Genomic DNA, 21,442 nt, shown 5'->3' with positions numbered 1-21,442 from the left:
GAAAAAAATTTTATATATTTGATTTTTATTACAATTCAAACCCATTTTAGAGAAATGTTATTCCCCAAAAATGTCTTTGTAGAAGTTTTCCAAGATGAGAGAAAGAACCTCAGTACTTCCACTAACATCTGATAAAACACAGTTCTAATGAACGAAAAGTTTGGTACCACTTTGTCTTGCCTACTGTCAATCAAGTAAATTTGGAATAAAAGAAGGCAGTTAGGCATTGACCAAAATATCTAAAAATTTTGATTATCATAGCTAAATATGAAAAAATTAATAGAATTATTACCTCATATTATTTTTTTGGTATATAGGAAAATTGAGGCTTTAACACTATATCTAAAAACAAAAAGATAATTCTTACTAAAACAAGTAATGTTTTTGTTTCATAATACCAAGTAACCTAAAAAGAATAAAATCTAAAACCCAGAACAGGCAATATTTAAACAAAATACCTTTGGTCGGTAGGGCTGTGCTGTTTTAATGAAATGATTATGCCTAGTTTTTTCCTTTTTATCTGCTCTATTGCCAAAAGATTCCTGACTCTTTCGCAACTGAGGAGTACTGCTGGAGGTATTTCGGCCAGACCTCTGAAAGCAAAAGTTTATTAGTTTTTACAGATTTAAATACACTGCTATGCTATAAAAATTAAAAATCAATTTTTACACATACGTGTTTATATAAATGTGTGTGTACATATGCCAATTAAAAAAAAACCCAACATGATTTCTCTAGGATTTCAATTACAAATTATTTCTAAGTAATCTTAGTTGAAAATATTGTTTTTAAGACAATTCTATCAATACTTTTACCATTCTGAGTTAATATTTATAAGCTCATTTTAAAGCATATCTATAGACTTCCCCCAAATATTACATACCCGATTATTTCCACCAAGACTATTATATATTAATCGAAAACGTTTCCGAGTGTAGGTGCATCTATAGGTTCCTCCCATAAGATATTCAATAACAAGTCCTATATCAATTAGAGTGATCTTATATCCTGGAGGAAGATTCCCCTGGAAATAAAACATTAGTTTTAAAAAGGCAAAATTGTATTTCTCAATGTTTCCAAGCCATGCCTAGCAACGTGCCTATTATTCTCCAAAATAACAAATGTTTACTTGCTACAGGAAAGCTGGCATTGCCAGCAGCTACCTTTACAGAAAAAAGTGACTTACTTCTGTTTGCTTTTGTAAAAACAGGCATTCTGAAATTTGAGGTACCAACAGTGTGGCTCAGGACAAGAGTATGACTTACAGTAGGAAGATAATTTGAGGGAGACGGGAGAGGGGCTCAGGATGGGGAACACATGTACACCCATGGTGGATTCATGTCAATGTACGGCAAAACCAATACAATACTGTAAAGTAATTAGCCTCCAATTAAAATAAATAAATTTATATTTTAAAAAGATAATTTGCTCTTATCAAATTAGAGCAAAGAAAGCTCTAAGTGCCAAATATTCCATCTCACCATGGCACATAAGTTGTACTTTCCTGCAAAAATAATGCTATAAATGTTTTCAGTTGGAACCATTAATACTTATTACTGTTTTTAAACCAAAATTATATTGGCTATATTATAGATTACACAAATTTGTATAGCGTTAACTAAAATTTAACAACCACTGTTCAGAGCAAAGCCATCTTTCTAGGGCATCAATTTGCAAATTGGAACATAAGCCATTTTTCAGTTTGGAAAGACTGTCTCAGAAAGAAGTATTGGTGAATTTCATTAAATAATCTTAAAAGGGTTTAATCATCAGTTAATTTAGATATATTAACTAATTCTGCCCAACCATATTCAACATTCTTTCATCTCCCTAACTGTAATTTTATGAACTTAAAATGCTTATACTTTTTACATTTTAGCTATATCTGTGAAGTTTCTAATTTCTAGACATCTATGCTCTTTAGGTCACCAATTTAAAAACTAATAAAAACATATTTTCACCTTAAGTACAAGATTTTGTTTTTATCTTAAGCAATCTCAAAATATGTTTTATGACTGAAGATGTCATGCATGATATACTGTAGTTTTGTTTTTTTTTTTTAATCCGACAAATATCCTTACATTATAAATACACTTGAATAGTAAATATTTAAATTAGGAAAAACAGGGATTTCACTGGTGGTCCAGGGTTAAGAATCTGCCTTGCAATGCAGGGGATGTAGTTCAATCCCTCGTCAGGAAACTAAGATCCTTCATGCCACAGAGCAACTAAGTCCATGTTCCACAATTACAGTCCACCTGCCACAGTGAAATATCTCACACAGTGCAATGAAGATGCCACATGCTACAACTAAGACCCAACACAGCCAAACAAATAAAATAAATATTTTTAATAAATTAATTAAGGAAAATAATGTTACCTAAAAAAATAAGAAAATCAATTTTTCAAACTATACAAACAGCTCTTATAAAAATTATTTTGAATCCAGAATATACTCAGTTACTGCTAGATTACTGAGATTTCCAGAATTAACAACTATAGCTCTGCTAAACCATCTAAGTAAATCACAGTGCAAATGTGTTTAAGAAATCCCTGGACTGAAGGTCTCCCCAATTACTTAGGCTTTCTGGGTAGAATAAAAAAGAAGCTTTAATGACTTAAAAAAACAAAAATTAGTGTGAAATGTCCAGAATAGGAAAATCCATAGAGAGGGCAAGGAGATTAACAGTGGTATAGGGTGAAGTCAGAAGTAAGGAGCAAAGAAGGAACAGGAATGAGGAGAGACTGCTAAAGGATATGAAGTTACTTTAGGGGACTACTGCAAATATTCTAAAACTGTGGTAAAGATAGCACTACCCTGAATACAGAAAAGTCACTGAACTATACACTTTAAGTGGATGAATTTTATGGTATGTGAAACACATTTCATTAAAACTATAAAGATAAGCATGTGGGGAAAAATGGATTAAAGTAAAAATTTTAAGTGAAGTTAAAAGTTCTTTCTATGAAATGTCTGTTTTATTAGATATGTTACACAACACAGAAAATGACACTTCTATCCAGTTTTCAATCGTTTAATAGTACACTCACCCTTATCAGCAAGCAAAAAGTGAAGGATTTTGGAAAGAAAGCATTTTCATGAAGAAACTTTAAAAATAATTCATCATGAAGAAGCTTTAAAAATAATTCAATTAACTAAATACAAGTACTTTTTCATCAAGTGAAATATAACTGTTGGACATCAATAGTTTAAATTATTATAAATTTTAAAAATAAATGTTTAAAACTAGTAACTCACAGAGAATCCAGAAGAGAAATATCAGTGTATCAAATTTAGTCACCACAGAATGGCTTTAGATCATACGACAGGGTTACATATGCAATTACTACCAATAATGAATATAAAAAGGGGAGCGTGAGAAAGGAGGAGAGATGGCGGCAACAGGCGGGGGTGGGGTGCAGTTGGGGGACAGTAGATGACAGACATAGGGAGAAAGATAAGAGAGCATTTTCAGCTTTTTTATTGGCAAATCTGCCATTGAAGATCACCAATCAGTGTTTCTCTCAATGCCTTTATTCAATGTCCTTTAAATATCCAGGGAACGAATTTCTTCTGAACACAGAGAAAGAAGATACATCCTATCAATGATCATCCTTTATGGACAAATGAGCATCATGAAGTTCATCATACTCTATCCTGGATGACCAGAAGCTCAGGTCTTAATTTTATAGACTTTATTTTTCTTGATTCCTAATATATTATGTTCTCTACACCTATATTATCACTAATTTATCTCTTATTTTATTTTGATCTTAAAAAAATGTGATCTTATTGCTGATTTTAAGGTGTATAGAAATGTTTTTAGAAACAAATGAAGTATAAATGATTTTAAAATAACACTTTTCAGAACAAAAAATAATCTCTTACCTGCTTGACATCTCGAACAAGATGAAACAGCATTGGATTAGTTGGGCCTTGTTTCTTTAACGAGAAAAAAAATCAAAGCAAACTATTATTTTTCTTCTAAAATAACTTTTTTGTTACTTATAGGACTTTTGTTCTTACACAAATTACACTGTTTTTGTTACAGAAATTCTGTTCATAAAATGGAACAAAGAAAAAAAATACCCATTTCACACTGTCATATTTACCTTAAACAGGATGTAAAATTTCTTTTGTTCTTACATTTATTTATGCAAAAATACAAAAGCTTTTGTTTTCTAAAAGTCATGCAAACACTGCAAGCTTCACAATTATATGTTAAATTTAATTTATATTTCACTGATAGTAGAAGCATACATTCTCTTTCCTCTTGTTAAAATGTCCATCTCTGTTTCTGTCATTAATCGAGTTTCAGCAAAATATTAAATATTTGGGGTAAGAAACCTTTAACATTTATATATGCTGTCTTTTCCCTATTATCTTAATTCTATTTAAATGAAATATTACAGTAGACTAAACACGTTTCATTTTTACGTAATCTTTTTTTGAGGGTATCCTATATTTTGAAAAACTACCCACTATATCTCTCTCATCAAGACTGAGATAAAAGGACCAAAAATATATTCTTCTAAACTTTTTAGAAATGTCCTCATCTATATAAAATTTACTGCAATTAATTCCCTGCAGCATAAATCAAGAGACTTACTGTCAATACTTTAAATCTGATGTTTAAAAGAAATATCAAATGAAAATTTTCTCCCACCAAATTTTTCAAATGAAAATTTTCTCTGTGTTATAGTTAATTTTTATAAAGTTATTAGTAATCAATTCAATTTACTTTTCCATTTTTATATAATAGGACCCTGATATCAAAAAGTTTGAAAACCACTGCTTTATCATGATATACATAATCCTGTAAACTTTATAAATAATTTTATCAATAATTGATGCTGAAAGTTAACTATTATCTTATTAACTCTGAGTTATAGTATTAAAATATTATTTGCTTTGCTAATTGGATCAATTTTTATTTTTACTGTTTTATACTTGCTTTACATTTCAGGAATAAACTTTACTTCAGCACAATAATCCATTTAATACTACATCTGTTCACTAGAGAGAGTAGAATGCCAACGGAGTTCAATTTGTCTGTGCTAGACACTATTAAAGGAAAAAAATAGGGGGGAAAAAAGATATAATCCCTACTTAAAGGAAATTTACGGTCCACAGTAGAAGATACAATTGTACTTAACCAACTATGATATTGGGGTTTACTACACCAATGCCTTGGCATTTGAAATAAGTTTAGACAAAGAATAAAATCCAGTAACTGGGTAAGTACTTTGGAAGAAAAATGCAGACCAGCACTGTGTAAATAGCAAATGCTTTCTAAAAAAGCTTATATTTGAGGGAAATAGTAGGTAGATGATGTAGTTCAAACAGTCACTCTATAGGAAGATGGGAGATAGGAATTGAAAGGCTGAGTGACAGAAATAGCTGAGGCAAAATTTCAAAAGCCAGAGAGCTTTGAAAATTAGTCTAAAGGCTTGCGTATTATTTTATATATACCGGGGAGCCATCAAAAGTTTTTAAACTGAGAAAACTATGATAAAATATGTGACCATAAGAATATTTGGGTTAAAGATTTGCAGACAGACAAGGAGATTAGATTACTGAAGTAGCAAAGGCTAGAAATGATTGAATAGTACAAAGACATTAAGAATGCAAACGTAGAGATAAAGAGGTAGAAACTGATGAATAAAGGGAAACAGCTTAGCAGAGAAGTCAGTTAGCCAGCTAGGATTTGGTCACAGTACTCCTCAAGGTATAGTACTATGGCAATGAAAAATTGTTAATAAGAGTAGTTATTTACCTCCAAATGTTAGTCACATGAAATTTGAAACATAATGAGAAAAGCTTTGTAAAGGGAGTAATTAGTTTTCAGGAGCTCTTTAAAAGAAAAAAATGAAAAACAGTATGTAAGCTAACAGTAGATGCCACAAGGTCAAAATCATAAACAGAAACAAAAAGAAGACATGAAGAAAGCAATGTGTAATTTCTCCATTAGTCAAGGAAAAGAAATCTGGTGTAACAAATGACCACCAAGAAATAGAAGAAATACAATGGCTCTATGATTTAGAAGTTGATCTTACAAGTTTTAAAAGGGGGGTGAGAAAAAAAAATAAATAAATAAATAAATAAAAGGGGGGTGAGGTGAAAGAAAGGGTTGTTAACACTACAACTCTTTCCTATAGCTATGGTAACAGAGGAGGTCTCCAGAAACAGGGAAAGGGTTTCAGACTGTCATAAACAATCTATACAAAGACTGGGTATAATTTTTTCATGTAATCTAGCAAAATATTAAAGGTTTTACCAATAGGAATGCATATATTCAAGTAAAATGACACTTTTTTACCAATAGGAATGCATATATTCAAGTAAAATGACACTTTTCAAAGACGATAAAACTTAGTCCACAAAGAAATTTAACATACACTTACAGTGTTGTAAAGTTCTTCCAGTCTAGGAATGGTAAGGAATTTATGCATGCTTACTCCATTTTCAATAAGAAGTTTTACAAATGCAACTCTATCCATTACAAGAGCATCAAGCATAGCTTGTTCCAAGGATCCAACCTAAACAGCATCAAAATTAATAAATATGTTTCACATATTCTGACTATACAAAAAGTTCTAAATGCAGGTCCTTAGGATTTACACATATTTATTCCTGAACAGATTTAAAACAAAAAGATGCAAAATTGAGTAGGCTAGGACTTAAAACTATATAGGGAATAAGCAGACCTATCTATAGTAGTATTCCCAAAAGAACATTCTGCAGAAGATCAAGGGTTACAAGGGGGTGGAGGTATAAGAAAGAATCCATCATCAAGTAAATTTGGGGGAAAATACCTTAAAGCAATGATTTTTAGTGTTTAGGGCCACAACTACATTTATTGGAAAGGGTCAAAAGACACCAGAAATCATGCAGTATGCCAGATAATTTCACTTATATATCACACAACTTTCTATTATCCTGTTAGACTCTAACAAATGAAAATCCAATAATTGTGCTTTACATATAAATACAAAGTATTGTCACAGACTTTCTAAAAATACTACTGTATAAGGCAGACAAGATTATATTTAGTTTTCTTTAGAATTTTAACAGAAACCATTCACCATTAGAGAAAAATCACATCTCTAAGAGCAACACAACATGCAGCACTGTAGTTTAATACAACATGTGTATCAGTATTTGTGGCACACCCCTGATGGCTCAGATGGTAAACAACCTGCCTGCAATGCAGGAGATCCAGGTTTGATCCCTGAGTCTAGAGGCGATAATGGCTACCCACTCCAGCATTCTCGCCTGGAGAGTTCCATGGACAGAGGAGCCTGGTGGGCTGAGGAGCCACCAGAGGAGCCACGGGGTTGCAAACAATCAGGTATGTCTGAGCGACTAACAATTTTTCAACACTTGTAATTGTTTACAGACTCTTTTAGAGACTTCAACAGACTCTAAATCAAATACCCTAAAATTAATGGAGACACAAATAGAGAAATTTCATTGAGAATCATTATAAAATCCATTAAAATATTACTAGTATATTTAATACTATTGTTATATTAATATCTTAATAATATCCCATTGCTTCTGCATATTTTTAAATACTTTGGTATCATATAATAAAAAAACTCTGTGATGAAAATTAATACCAAATCATAAGCTTTTTTCACCTGTTGTTTTTAATCTTATTCTGATTTTGTCTTCAGAAATTTACTATATGGAGGGAGTAGGTGGGAAGGGAGGCTCTAGACGGAGGGAGTATATGTATATTTGTAGCTGATTCACGCTACTATGGAACAGAAATCAACAACATTGTAAAGCAATTATCCTCCAATTAAAAACAAATTTTACAAAAAGTTTACAACTATACAACCTCTTTACAGCAGGTTCTAGTACTATTTCTTCATCCAATCTATCACTGATCTCTATTATTTCACAAAGGGTATGGTCTCCAAAATCTTTTTAAGTATACAGACTAAATATTAATTAATGCCTTATACGTGATGGATGGATGGAAGATATTTTATGTGATTTTTTTCACCATTCAGTTCTAACTCATAACAAGGAATATATTTTGACATTGCACTTAAAAACAAGGCACAACTTATAAGAATATAACACTTATTCATTTTCTTATATATTAACAGTCTGTAACTTTTCATAGCATGTTATTCCTATTTTAGCTTAAGATTACTTCCTACTTTCTCTTATCACATACAAATCTAATTTGCTATTAACTTAATCTAACAACATTTGCTCTATTGAAATATGTTTCTACTATAAATCATTTTCATTTCCCTATCTTCAATATAATTAGGGCATTATAGTATTTTTCAAAACAATTTATGTAGTAGGTATTTATTGAATTTCTTTTCCACATAATAAAAAAAGGTGTAACAAAGTTTTTGTTTTAAAAAAGAAGTATTCTATACAATTGGGTTTATAATTATTGACCTAGAACAGTAACAAAGCCTACCAAAATTTTCAAACCTGAGAAAAAAAGGCTTAGTTTAAAAAAAAGTCTGTTTGTAAAACAGAATTTGTTTACATACTCAATGCATACTGAACTCCTAACAGAGGAAAAAAAGTAAAACAATTGTCCTGCAGACTACATTCAGGGTGAAGAAGCATAAAATCGGACTTCCCAGGTGGTTCAGTGGTAAAGATTCTGCCTGCCATTGCAGGAGATGAGGGAGACATAGGTTTGATCCCTGAGTCAGGAAGATCCTTTGGAGAAGGGAATGGCAACCCACACTGGTATTCTTGCCTGGGAAATCCCAGGGATAGAGGAACCTGGAGGGTTTTAAGTCCATGGGGTCACAAAGAATCAGACAGGAGTTAGTGATTAAGCATACAGCATAAAATCAAATAGATGATACTATGTAGAACAAATCTTTGAGATAAAACAAACATAAAAAGAATGTAAAGGCTGTGTTTAAGCCTTTATATCTGAGAAGATAAAAAAACCCAATGAAATTATTCAAGGGAATGAAAGGGTGGTTTACTGCTGGAGTTTAACCACAGCTGATTAACATCAGTTTCTTCCTTTATAGTTTTGTAAGCGGGGAAGCAACTAAATAAATTTTAATTATTATAGAGAAAATATATTCCCATGATAAAAAAAAAACAAATATCATAAAATGATATGAATGAAACTGTCTTTCCTTTGCTCCTCATCTCTGCAGATACATCCCACATGAACAGTTTCCAGTAAAATTCCTGACCACACAGGACATATAGATATGTATAAATTTGCCACTTATAAACAGAATTTGCCACAATTAAGATCACACTATTCATACCGTCCTACAATTTGCTGTTTACATTATGTATATAGAAAGGATCTAGCTCATCCTCTGTAAAGGCTAGATAGTGTTCCAAGATATGGATGAACATTTAATTTATCAAGTCTCCTACTGATTGAGACACTTAACAAAAATCTGTCAAGCACTTACTATACCATAGGCTGTGAAGACAGCAGTGAACAAAACTGAAAAAATATTCTTGCTTTCATAATTTACTTACTAGGAGTACAGCAATAAACAAACAAATAGCTTTAATGCATTATGGATCAGGTGATAAATACTACAGAAAAAAATGGCAGAGAAAAACATACAAAATGATGTCAAAGGGGACTGCTATTAAAAAAGGGTAAACAGTAAAAGCTAACTAAGGAGGAGACACTTCATCTGAAGCCAGAAAAATAAGAAGTTGCCAGTTCAGGGAGGCATCTAGGGGAATAATGTTCCAAACAAAGGAAACAGCAAGTACAAAACAGAGAGAGCAGAAGCATTCTTGATATGTTCTAAGAACAACAGGGCCAACACGGCCACAAAACAGGGAGCAAAGGTAACAGTGCTAACAGGTAAGGTAAGAGCATAGACGATGAAAAGTAAAGGTGTGGACAATGATAAGCCTTACAAGGTATCATAAGGACTCTGGATTGTGGTCTGGGTAAATACAGTATGATACACTGCAAAACAAGAGAAAAGAATGAGAATGAGGAAACCAAACAGGATGCTACTAAAACAACACAGTACAGAAGAAGGGTGATGGTAGATTGGACCAGGATGATAAAAGTGGAAAATACATGAAAGATTTACCACAGGAATTGTTTTAACAGAAAAGTTAAAAATTAAACTTTCTTGTCTCAGAAAGTGGGAAGCTGTTGTGCCATTTACTAAGATGGCGAAGACTGCAGAACCAAGTGATCTAAACATTCAAAAAAAACACTATAGTGAGTTTTCTTGTACATAGAACACTTTCTCTTTTTCTTTTTATTTTAATCTTTTAATCAATTTCACCCATTTTGCCCACCACCACATCTGCCTCTAGCAACTACCAATTTGGTTTCTGTATCCATGAGCTTTTTTTTTTTATTCCACATATAATCCTTATCATAAGAGAGATCAGACAGTATTTGTCTTTCTCTGACTTATTTCATTTAGCATAATGCCCTCAGGGTCCATCCATGCTGCAAATGGTAAGATTTCATCTCTCTTTTACAACAGGGTAATATTCCTCTATACACACATACACACGATTTCTTAATCCTTTCATTTACTGATGGACATTTAAGAGTGTTTCCGTATTTTGAGTGTTCAATCAATGCTGCAATAAACATGAAAGTGCGGGTATCTTTTTGTTCTTTTTCTTCAGCTAAATACCCAGAAGTAAAATTACTGGATATGGTAGCTCAATTATTTAATCTTTTGAGAAACCTCCAAGATGTTTTTCATAGTAGCTGCAACAACTGTGCATAAGCATTTCCCTTTCTCCACATCCTCATCAACACAGGTTATTTATCTTCTTTTTAAAATCTTTTTAATAATAGCTCCTCTAACAGGTGTGATGTGATAGTTCATTGTGGTTTTGATATGCATTCCCCTAATGATTAATAATGCTGAGGACCTTTTCATGAACATATTGGCTATTTGCATGCCTTCTTTGGAAAAATATCTATTTAGATTTTCTGTCCATTTTCAGTTGGGTTTTTAGGTTGATTTTTGTCTTTTGTTTTTGCTGTCCCTTATGTATTAAGGATATTACTCACTCATCAGATCTATGACTTGTAAATATGTTCTTCCAGTGAGCAGGCTGCCTTTTCATTTCGTTGTTGGCTTCTTTTGTTGTGCAGAAGATTTTTAGTTTGAGGTAGTCTTACCTGTTTGGGCATTTAGGTTTTGTTTCTGGTGTGATTAAAAAAATCATCACTAAAATCTATGTCAAGGAGCTTACCACCTATGTATTCTTCTACAAGTTTTATGGTTTCAAGTCTTATGTTTAAGTCTTTGATACATTTTGAATTGATTTTTGTGTGGGGATAAGACAGTGGTCAAGTTTCAGTTTTTTCATGCAACTGTCTAGTTTTCCTAACACAAATAATTGAAAAACACTGTCCTTTCCTCTTTGTATAGTCTTGACTACTCTGACATAAATTAATTGACATAATATGTGCATGAGTTTATATCTGGGCTCTCTACTCTGCTCCATTGACCTATGCATCTATTTTTATGCCACTGTCATGTTTAAATTACTATAGCTTTGTAAAAGTTTGAAGTCAGGGAGTATAATGCCTTCAGTTTTATTCTTCTTTCTCAAGATTCTTTCAGCTATTTAGGATCTTCAGTGGTTCTATACAAATTTTAGAATTGCTTCTATTTCTGTGAAAAATGCCACTGGAACTTCGATGGGGACTGCACAGAATCTAGAGATTGCTTTAAGTAGTGCAGACATTTTAGCAATATTGATTTCTATCAATTAGCATGAAATATCCTTCCATTTCTGTATACGTTCTTCAATTTCTTTCATCAACACATTATAGTTTTTGGTGTATACATCTTTCACTTCCTTGGCTGAATTTATTCCCAGGTAATTTATTCTTTTTGATGCAACTGCAGATGAGATTTTCACACAATCAGTTCAGTCAGTTCAGTCGCTCAGTTTTGTCCAATTCTTTGTGATCCCATTGACTGTAGCATGCCAGGCTTACCTGTCCATCACCAACTCCCAGAGCCTACTCAAACTCATGTCCATTGAGTCAGTGACTCCATCCAAACATCTTATCCTGTCATCCCTTCTTCTTCCATCTTCAATCTTTCCCAGCATCAAGGTCTTTTCCAATGAGTTGGCTCTTCGCATCAAGTGGCCAAAGTATTGGAGGTTCAGCTTCAACATCAATCCTTCCAATAAATATTAAGGACTGATTTCCTTTAGGATGGACTGGTTGAATCTCCTTGCAGTCCAAGGAACTCTCAAGAGTCTTCTCCAACACCACAGCTCAAAAGCATCAATTCTTTGGCACTCAGCTTTCTTTATAGGCACATCCATACATGACTACTGGAAAAACCATAGCTTTGACTAGATAGATCTTTGTTGGCAAAGTAATGTCTCTGCTTTTTAATATGCTGTCTAGGTTGATCATAACTTATCTTCCAAGGAGCAAGTGTCTTTTTAATTTCATGGCTGCAGCCACCATCTGCAGTGATTTTGGAGCTCAAGAAAATAAAGTCTGTCACTGTTTCCTTTGTTTCCGTATCTATTTGCCATGAAGTGATAGGACTGGATGCCATGATCTTAGTTTTCTGAATGTTGAATTTTAAGCCAACTTTTTCACAATCTCCTCTTTCAGTTTCATCAAAAGGCTCTTTAGCTCTTCTTTGCTTTCTGCCGTAAGTGTGGTGTCATCTGTATTATCTGAGGTTATTGGTATTTCTCCTGGAAACCTTGATTCCAGCTTGTGCTTCATCCAGTCCAGCATTTAACACAATAGATTTATGCATACTGATTTTGTATCCTGCACTTTGCTGAACTGACTAGTTCTAACAGTTTTTTGGTGAAGTCTTTAGGGTTTTCTATATATGGTATAATGTCATCAGCAAAGAGTGACAATTTTACTTCTTTTCCAATTACATGCCTTTTGTTACATTTTCTTGCCTAACTGCTATAGTGAGGGCCTCCAACACTATGCTCAATAAAAGCAGCAAGTGTTTTATTCCTTATCTTAGAGGAAAAGCTTTCAACTTTTCATCATTGAGTATGATGTTAGCTGTAGTTTTGTCACATATGTCTTTATTATATTGAAGTGCATTCTCTCCATACCTGCTCTGTTGAGTCTTTATCATAACCAGATATAGAATTAAGTAAAATACTTTTTCTGCATCTATTGAACTGATTACACAATTTTTATCATTATCTTTTTTTAAATAATTTAATTTATTTTTGGCTGTGCTGGGTCATCACTGTTTGCATGGGCTTTTCTCTAGTTTTGGCGAGTGGGGGCTACTCTCTGGTTGCAGTTTGTGAGCTTCTCACTGTGGTGACTCCTCTTGTTGAAGAGCACAGGCTCTAGGGAGCGTCGGGCTTCAGCAGCTGTGGCACATGGACTCAGCAGCTGTGACACATGGGCTCAGCAGTTATGGTTCCAAGCTCGAAGGTACAACTCCATAGTCGTGACACATGGGTTTAGTTGGTCTAGAGCATGTGGGATCTTCCCAGGTCACAGACCAAACCTGTGTCTCTTGCACTGGCACGTGGATTCTTTACCACTGAGCCACCAGGGAAGCCCTTACCACTCATTTTTTGTGATATATCACACTGACTGATTTGTAGATGTCCAGAATAAATCCTACCTGATTATGGTATGTTGTTGAATTTACTTTTCTAAGATCTTCTCTCAAAAGTTGTTGTCTGAGCAGCTGGGTTCCATCAGTCTGAATCTGGATGCTAAAACACTCCTCTTAGGGACACTAAAAGGTACTGGCATATTCTCAACTACTGGGAGCGAATAAAAATAAAATATGTTGCTTGAAGAGGCAGAAAGGTTTAAGAGAGAACAAAAAAGCTGGGGCAAAGTTGACTGACAAGATTCATCCCCTACATAAGACCACCTCATCAACACTAGAAGAGCTGGGGGATTTCCCTGGTGGTCCAGTGATTAAGACACCATGCTTCCAGTGGTGTGGGTTTGATTCCTGGATAGGGAACTAAGATCCTGCACACACCACATGACCCAAAAAAAAAATAAAAACTCACACAATTGGAAGAGATGGTTATTTCATCTACTGTACAGAAACTAGAACAGAGTCAAGTAAAAATAGAGAACTATGTTCCAAGTGGAAGAGTAAGAAAAAACAATGAAATAGAGGTAAGTTAATTTACCTGAGAAAGAGTTCAAATTATTATAAAGATGCTTACCAAACTGTGGAGAAGAATGAACAAAGCAAGAACTTCAATGAAGAGATGGAAAATCTAGGACCGTATCAACCAGAAGTCAAAGAACTGAAGAATAAAAGACTGAACTGAAAAATACACTAACAGGGTTCAATAGCAGACTAGAGGAAGCAGAAGAAAGGATCAGTCAACTTGGAGATAAAGCAGTAGAATTCACCCAATCAGAGTAGCAAAGAAAATTTTTCAAAAAGTTAAGTTAGCTTAAGAAACTTACGGGACAATATCAAATAGACTAACATATTTTAGGCTTCCCAGAAAGAGAGAGAGACAAAGGGGTAGAAATCATATTTGAAGAAATAATGACTGAAATGTCTCTAATCTCAGGAAGAAAACAGACATCCAGATACAGGAAGTTCAGAGAGTTCCAAATAAGGTGAACTTATAGAGACCTTCATAGAGATACATAACTGAAATGCCAAAAGTTAAAGACAAGGAGAGGATATTATAAGCAATAAGAGAAAAACAACTTGTAACATACAAGAGAATCTCCATAAGACTATCATAAGATTTTTCCGCAGAAACTCTGCACGCTAGATGGGAGTGGCATGATATATTCAAAGAACTGAAAGAAAAAACTTCCAATGAAGAATACTCTAGACTTGGCAAAAATTCTTAATCTGAACTGAAGGAGAGAAAGACTTTTCCAAACTAGCAAAAAATAAAAGGGTCTAAACCAGGCTTTCAAGAAATGTTAAGGAGCTTCTTTTAAGCTGAAAAGAAAAGGTGGTACTTAGTAATAAGAAAACATATGAGAGAATAAATCTCAGTGGAAAGGTAAATATACAGTAAAAGTGGTAAATTAATCACTTATGAAGTTAGAAAAAAGGTAAAAGACAAAAGTAGTAAAAAACAGCCACGATTACAGTAATTAGTTAAGAGAAACTCACACTAAAAAGATGTAAAATGTGACATGAAAAACAAAACAGGAAGGGTAGTATGAAAATGCTAAGATTTAGAATGGGATCAAAGAAGTGGTTATTAACATAAAACAAACTGTTAAGAGATATAAGTTATTATCTGTAACTCTCATCATAACCACAAAGCAAAAACCTACAGTAAATATGCAAAATATAAAGAGAAAGGAATATAAACATATCACTAAAGAAAGTCATCAAACTATGAAAGGAGAGCAAGAGGAAAAAAAAGAAAGGAATTACAAACACAACCAGAAAACAGTTAACAAAATGTCAGAAAGTATATACTTAAAATAATTATTTTAAATGTAAATGGACTAAATTCAACAATTCAAAGACAAAGAGTAGCTAAATGAATAAAAATGTAAGACCCTATCTACATGCTGTCTATAACAAACTCACTTTAGATGTAAAGACATGCAAACAGACTGAAAGTAAAGAAATGGAAAAGGATATTCCATGCAAATGGAAACCAAACAAAAGCTTACCTATATCAGACAGAGGAGAGTTTAAAAAAAGACTGTAATAAGAAACAAAGATGGATGGTACATAATGTTAAAGTGGTCAATTCAACAAGAAGATACAACATTTGTAAATATTTTTGTACCTAACATGGGAGCACCTAAATGCATAAAGCAAACAGTAACAGACTTAAAGGGAGAAACAGACAGCAATACAAAATAATAGTCACTGACATAAATGGACAGATCATTCAGATAGAAAATCAGTAAGAAATCATAAGCCTTAAATGACAAAATAGACCCAAAGATTTAAAACAGATAAACAGAAAGTTCCTTCCCAAAAGCAACAAATACACATTCTTCTACAGTGTACACAGAAAATTTTATAGGACAGACACTGTTAAGCCACAAAACATGTCTTAGTAAGTTTAAGAAAACTGAAATCATATCAAGCATCTTTTCTGGCCACAATGGTATGAAACTAGAAAGTAATTGCACAAAGAAAACTGGAAAATTTTAAAATGTGTAAAGATCAAACAACATACTAATCAACGACAAATGGGTCAAAGAAAAAATCAAAATAGAAACAAAAAAATACCTTGAGACAAACAAAAATGAAAATATGACATAACAAAAATTTATGGTATACAGCAAAAGCAGTTCTAAAATGGAAGTTCATAGTGATAAAACAAAAAAGTCTCAAATAACATAACTTTATATTTCAAGAGACCAGAACAGAAAAGAATAAATGATACTCAAAGTCAGCAGATGGAAGAAAGTAACGAAGATTAGACAGATATAAATGAAACATTGAAAAGACAACTATAATGAAACTAGAGCTAGTTCTTTGAAAAGATAAAATTCAAAGCACAAACATTTGGAACTTAAAAGCTTTTGTATAGCAAAGGAAACCATAAACAAAACAAAAAGACAACCCTCAGAATGGAGGAAAATATCTGCAAAAAAAGCAACTGTGCATGCATGCTCCATTGTCTCTGACTCTGTGACCCTATAGACTACCAAGCTCCTGTCTGGGGTTGCCATTTTCTCCTTCAGGAGATCTTCTCAACCCAGGGATGGAATCTGCATCTCCTGCATTGGCAGGTAGATTCCTTACCACTGTGTCACCTGAAAAGCCAATTATTAGGGAAATGTGCATCAAAACTACAATGAAGTACCCCCTCAACTGGTCAGAATGGCCATCATCAAGAATTCTACCAACAATAAATGCTGGAGACAGTGTGAAGAAAAGGGAATCCTCTTGCACTGTTGGTGGTAATGTAAACTGATACAGCCATGATGGAGAATAGTATGGAGGTTCCTTAAAAAACTGAAAATAGAACTACCATATGATCAGCAATACCACTATTGGGCATATACTGAGAGAAAAATCATAATTCAAACACATTTGTACCCCAATGTTCATTGCAGCATTATATGAAACAGCCAAGACATGGAAGCAACCTAAATGTCCATCGACAGATGAATGGATAAAGATGTGCTACATATATACAGTGAAGTATTACTCGGCCATAAAAAGGAAAGAAATTGAGTCATCTGTAGTAATGTGAATCAACCTAGAGTCTGTCATACAGAGTGAAGTAAGTCAGAAAAACAAATGCTGTTATCAGTTCAGTTCAGTCACTGAGTCGTGTCCGACTATTTGCAACCCCATGAACCGCAGCATGCCAGGCCTCCCTATCCATCACCAGCTCCCTGAGTTTACCCAAACTCATGTCCATCGAGTCAGTGATGCCATCCAACCATCTCATCCTCTGTTGTCCTCTTCTCCTCCCTCCCCCAATCCCTCCCAGCATCACGGTCTTTTCCAATGAGTCAACTCTTCGCATGAGGTGGCCAAAGTATTGGAGTTTCAGCTTCAACATCAGTCCTTCCAATGAACACCCAGGACTGATCTCCTTTAAGATGAACTGGTTGGATCTCCTTGTAATTCAAGGGACTCTCAAGAGTCTTCTCCAACACCGCAGTTCAAAAGCATCAATTCTTCGGCACTCAGTTTTCTTTATAGTCCAATTCTCACATCCATACATGACTACTGGAAAAACCATAGCCTTGACTAGATGGACCTCTGTTGGCAAAGCAATGTCTCTGCTTTTCAATATGTTGTCTAGGTTGGTCATAACTTTTCTTTTAATTTCTTGGCTGCAATCACCATCTGCAGTGATTTTGGAACCCAGAAAAATAGTCAGCCACTGTTTCCACGGTTTCCCCATCTATTTGCCATGAAATGACAGGACCAGATACCATGATCTTAGTCTTCTAAATGTTGAACTTTACACCAACTTTTTCAGTCTCCTCTTTCACTTTCATCAAAGGCTCTTTAGTTCTTCTTCATTTTCTACCATAAGGGTGGTGTCATCTGCATATCTGAGGTTATTGGTATTTTTCCCAGCAATCTTGATTCCAGCTTATGCTTCCTCCAGCCCAGTGTTTCTCATGATGTACTCTGCATATAAGTTAAATAAGCAGGGTGACAATACACAGCCTTGATATACTCTTTTTCCTATTTGGAACCAGTCGGTTATTCCATTTCCAGTTCTAACTGTTGCTTCCTGACCTGCATACAGGTTTCTCAAGAGGCAGGTCAGGTGGTCTGGTATTCTCATCTCTTTCAGAATTTTCCAGTTTATTGTGATCCACACAAACAAAGGTTTTAGCATAGTCAATAAAGCAGAAATAGATGTTCATCTGGAACTCTCTTGTTTTTTTGATGATCTAGCGGATGTTGGCAATTTGATCTCTGGTTTCTCTGCCTTTTCTAAAACCAGCTTTAACATCTGGAAGCTCATGGTTCACGTATTGCTGAAGCCTGGCTTGGAGAATTTTGAGCATTACTTTACTAGCGAGTGAGATGAGTGCAATTGTGCAGTAGTTTGAGCATTCTTTGGCATTGCCTTTCTTTGGGATTGGAATGAAAACTGACCTTTTCCAGTCCTGTGGCCACTGCTGAGTTTTCCAGATTTGCTGGCATACTGAGTGCGGCACTTTCACAGCATCATCTTTTAGGATTTGAAATAGATCAACTGGGATTCCATCACCTCCACTAGCTTTGTTCATAGTGATGCTTTCTAAGGCCCACTTGACTTCACATTCCAGGATGTCTGGATCTAGGTGAGTGATCACACCATCGTGATTATCTGGGTCGTGAAGATCTTTTTTGTACAGTTATTCTGTGTATTCTTGCCACCTCTTCTTAATATCTTCTGCTTCTGTTAGGTCCCTACCTATATATATATACCTTATATAAGGAATCTAGAAAACTGGTACAGATGAACTTATTTGCAGGGCAGGAGTACAGGCACAAATGTAGAAAATAGACATGTGTGAATATAGAGGGGGAAGAGAAGGTGGGTCGAATTAGGAGTGTGGCACTGAGAAATATACATTACCATGTGTAAAAGAGATAGCTAGTGGGAAGCTGCTGTATAATACGGGGAGCTCAGCTTGGTGCTCTGATGACCTAGGGATGGGATGGGGGAAGTGGGAGAGAGGCTCAAGAAGGAGGGGATATATGTGTGCACATGGCTAATTCTCTTTGTTGTACAGTTTCCACTGACACAACAGTGTAAAGTAATTATAATTCCAATAAAAAAAGAAATTGACAAGCCTTTAGCTAGGCTCAAGAAGAGAAACAGAGAGGACTCAAATAAATAAAAAATGAAAGAGATGTTACAAATGATACCAGAGATATAAAGGAACATAAGAGGTTAACATATAAATTATATGCCAAAAAACTGGACAACCTATAAGAAACAGATAAATTCCTAGAAACATAAACTTACCAAAACTGAATCATGATGAAATAGAAATTGTGAACAGACTAATTAGGAATAAGGACCAGACAGCTTCTAAATTTTACCAAACATTCAAAGAATTAATACCAATCCTTCTCAAACTCTTCCAAATTTATCTTATGAGCCCAACATTACTCTGAGCCCAAAATCAGACAAGGATGCCACAAGAAAAGACAATTACAGGAAAACATTTCTGACAAACATAAATGCAAGCTATAGAATTTTTAGAGATCTATATGAAAAAACACAGCTTTTATCAAGAGGCAAATGAAACTAAATTCTAAATGGATCTGGATGCTGCAGAATGTTTAGTTACAGTAATTTTTCACTTCTGACTGACAGGTAAAATGTCAAGTTAGGTCACAGTTTCAGCAAATACTGTGTTATAATTTAGCTTAATTACATTGTTTATATACATTATTTACATACCAGCCACTGCTGTCCATAAACAAATACATGATTTTTGGCGATGTCAACTCTATCCCATGCCAATGTAAGGATGAGCTGGTCAAATGCAGATGCATTAGTGCCTAATTGAACAAAGAAAACAGTTGAGAAGTTCATTTAACTAATTTTAATTTTTTGGCAAGTACATTTTTGTGTAAATGTTTAATAGGATGAATTTATAGAAGTCAAACTGCTGTGTAGAAAGATATATAAAGTTTTGGATACATTGCCAAAATAAATTCCAGAAATGTTATACAGGAGTATACAAATACCCAGTAGGAGGATAAAAACCTCCCCCCCCACCCCCAATTCATAGAGTTTCTTTAACATCTTTCTATCATTTCCAAATTTCCGCTAATATCTATTACATAAATTCTGACTCATTTTTCCATGGATTATTCATCTGCTTATCACTAATTTTTAAAACCTTCTAGTAATCTTTCCACATTCCTATTCTTAGTTATCTCATCTATAAAATGAGGAAAACAGGAAATCTGACTCTTAGGGCTGTTGCAAGAGTAAACAACATAAACTACTGAAGCATAGTAGCTAGTTCACAGAAAGAACATAGCAAATATCAGTGCTCTCTTTGTATTTTTTATACTTATGAAATCACATTCATTGACCTTTCCCTTTATGGTTTCTAGGCTTCCTATTACTTATGATCTTTATTCTTAGATGATGTAAACATGCTATATTTATTACAGTATTTTTTAAATGTTTGCTCTATTGGCAATTTATTATGGTCTAACATTTGCAAAATTCTTGTGAATGGTAAGACAACACCCTCTTGCTCTGCTTCTGCTACCTCATTCCATACTGTCAGGTATTTAGATGGAACATTTTAGTTTTTAATTTTGAAAAGATTTCGCACTAACTATTTATCATTTGGATGCCTTTGGAAAGATAATGAGAGAAAAACAATTAAAGTGAATGCATAATAATCCCTCAGTTCTAGAAGATACAAGTTTTCTTTCCAAACTTTCCTTCCTAATAAAATTCGCAAATTTAAGAATGCTATCTTTAATTTCCATCAACTAATACCTTATTACTTTTAAATACTTATTTTTCAGCCAATTAAAAATGTGACACATTTTATACATCCTTAAAGATAACAGGCCTAATGGCATAAATCCTAGTTTGAACTTTTAAAAAAATTATATAATATAAAGACAAAAGCGAATTTACTGTCACAGAAAGTGAATGCTATATCTTTTATAAAGAAAAGCTATTGAAAGTTTTAATTCTCAAATTAAAAAACCCTAACTTATATAAAAAGACTGTAATATTTTAAACCTTACCTTTAAGCAGTGCAGTAAGTATTGCTACATCTATATCTTGATGTTCATCTGATCCAATGTGGAAAACAGTGATCTATTTAAAGATTAATACATAATATTATGCATTTACATTTTAAAAGCTAAGGTATAAAGCAAATAAGTCACACATAAATCACAAAGTAATTTCAAACTACATGACATATACAATTTTGGGGGGGTCGGAAATAATTTCATTATAATAAAAAACCCAGAAAATTAAGAATCTGTACCATTTACCAAATAAAATTCAAGTATTTTCAAACCTTTAATATTTTTCTAA

The 21,442-nt window shown here is 33.8% G+C and overlaps 1 protein-coding gene across 1 annotated transcript in view; it reads right to left on the bottom strand.

The window, feature by feature from the left end:
* TRPM7 (transient receptor potential cation channel subfamily M member 7) overlaps positions 1 to 21,442 on the bottom strand; it is a 101,862-nt gene that overhangs the window by 48,263 nt on the left and 32,157 nt on the right. Inside the window, exons 10-15 of the mRNA XM_065940100.1 lie at positions 21,145 to 21,217; positions 19,826 to 19,926; positions 6,406 to 6,540; positions 3,890 to 3,943; positions 884 to 1,024; positions 459 to 593 (exon numbers count right to left, since the gene is read on the bottom strand). Coding sequence (XP_065796172.1) covers positions 459 to 593; positions 884 to 1,024; positions 3,890 to 3,943; positions 6,406 to 6,540; positions 19,826 to 19,926; positions 21,145 to 21,217 — 639 coding nt within the window. The remainder of the gene's footprint in view (positions 1 to 458; positions 594 to 883; positions 1,025 to 3,889; positions 3,944 to 6,405; positions 6,541 to 19,825; positions 19,927 to 21,144; positions 21,218 to 21,442) is intronic.

This window comes from Muntiacus reevesi, chromosome 7, assembly GCF_963930625.1.
Source record: "Muntiacus reevesi chromosome 7, mMunRee1.1, whole genome shotgun sequence".
In the NCBI taxonomy this organism is placed as follows: Eukaryota; Metazoa; Chordata; class Mammalia; order Artiodactyla; family Cervidae; genus Muntiacus; species Muntiacus reevesi.
Note: the sequence above shows the minus strand (reverse complement) of the source record. Positions and strands in the feature narration are given on the sequence as shown.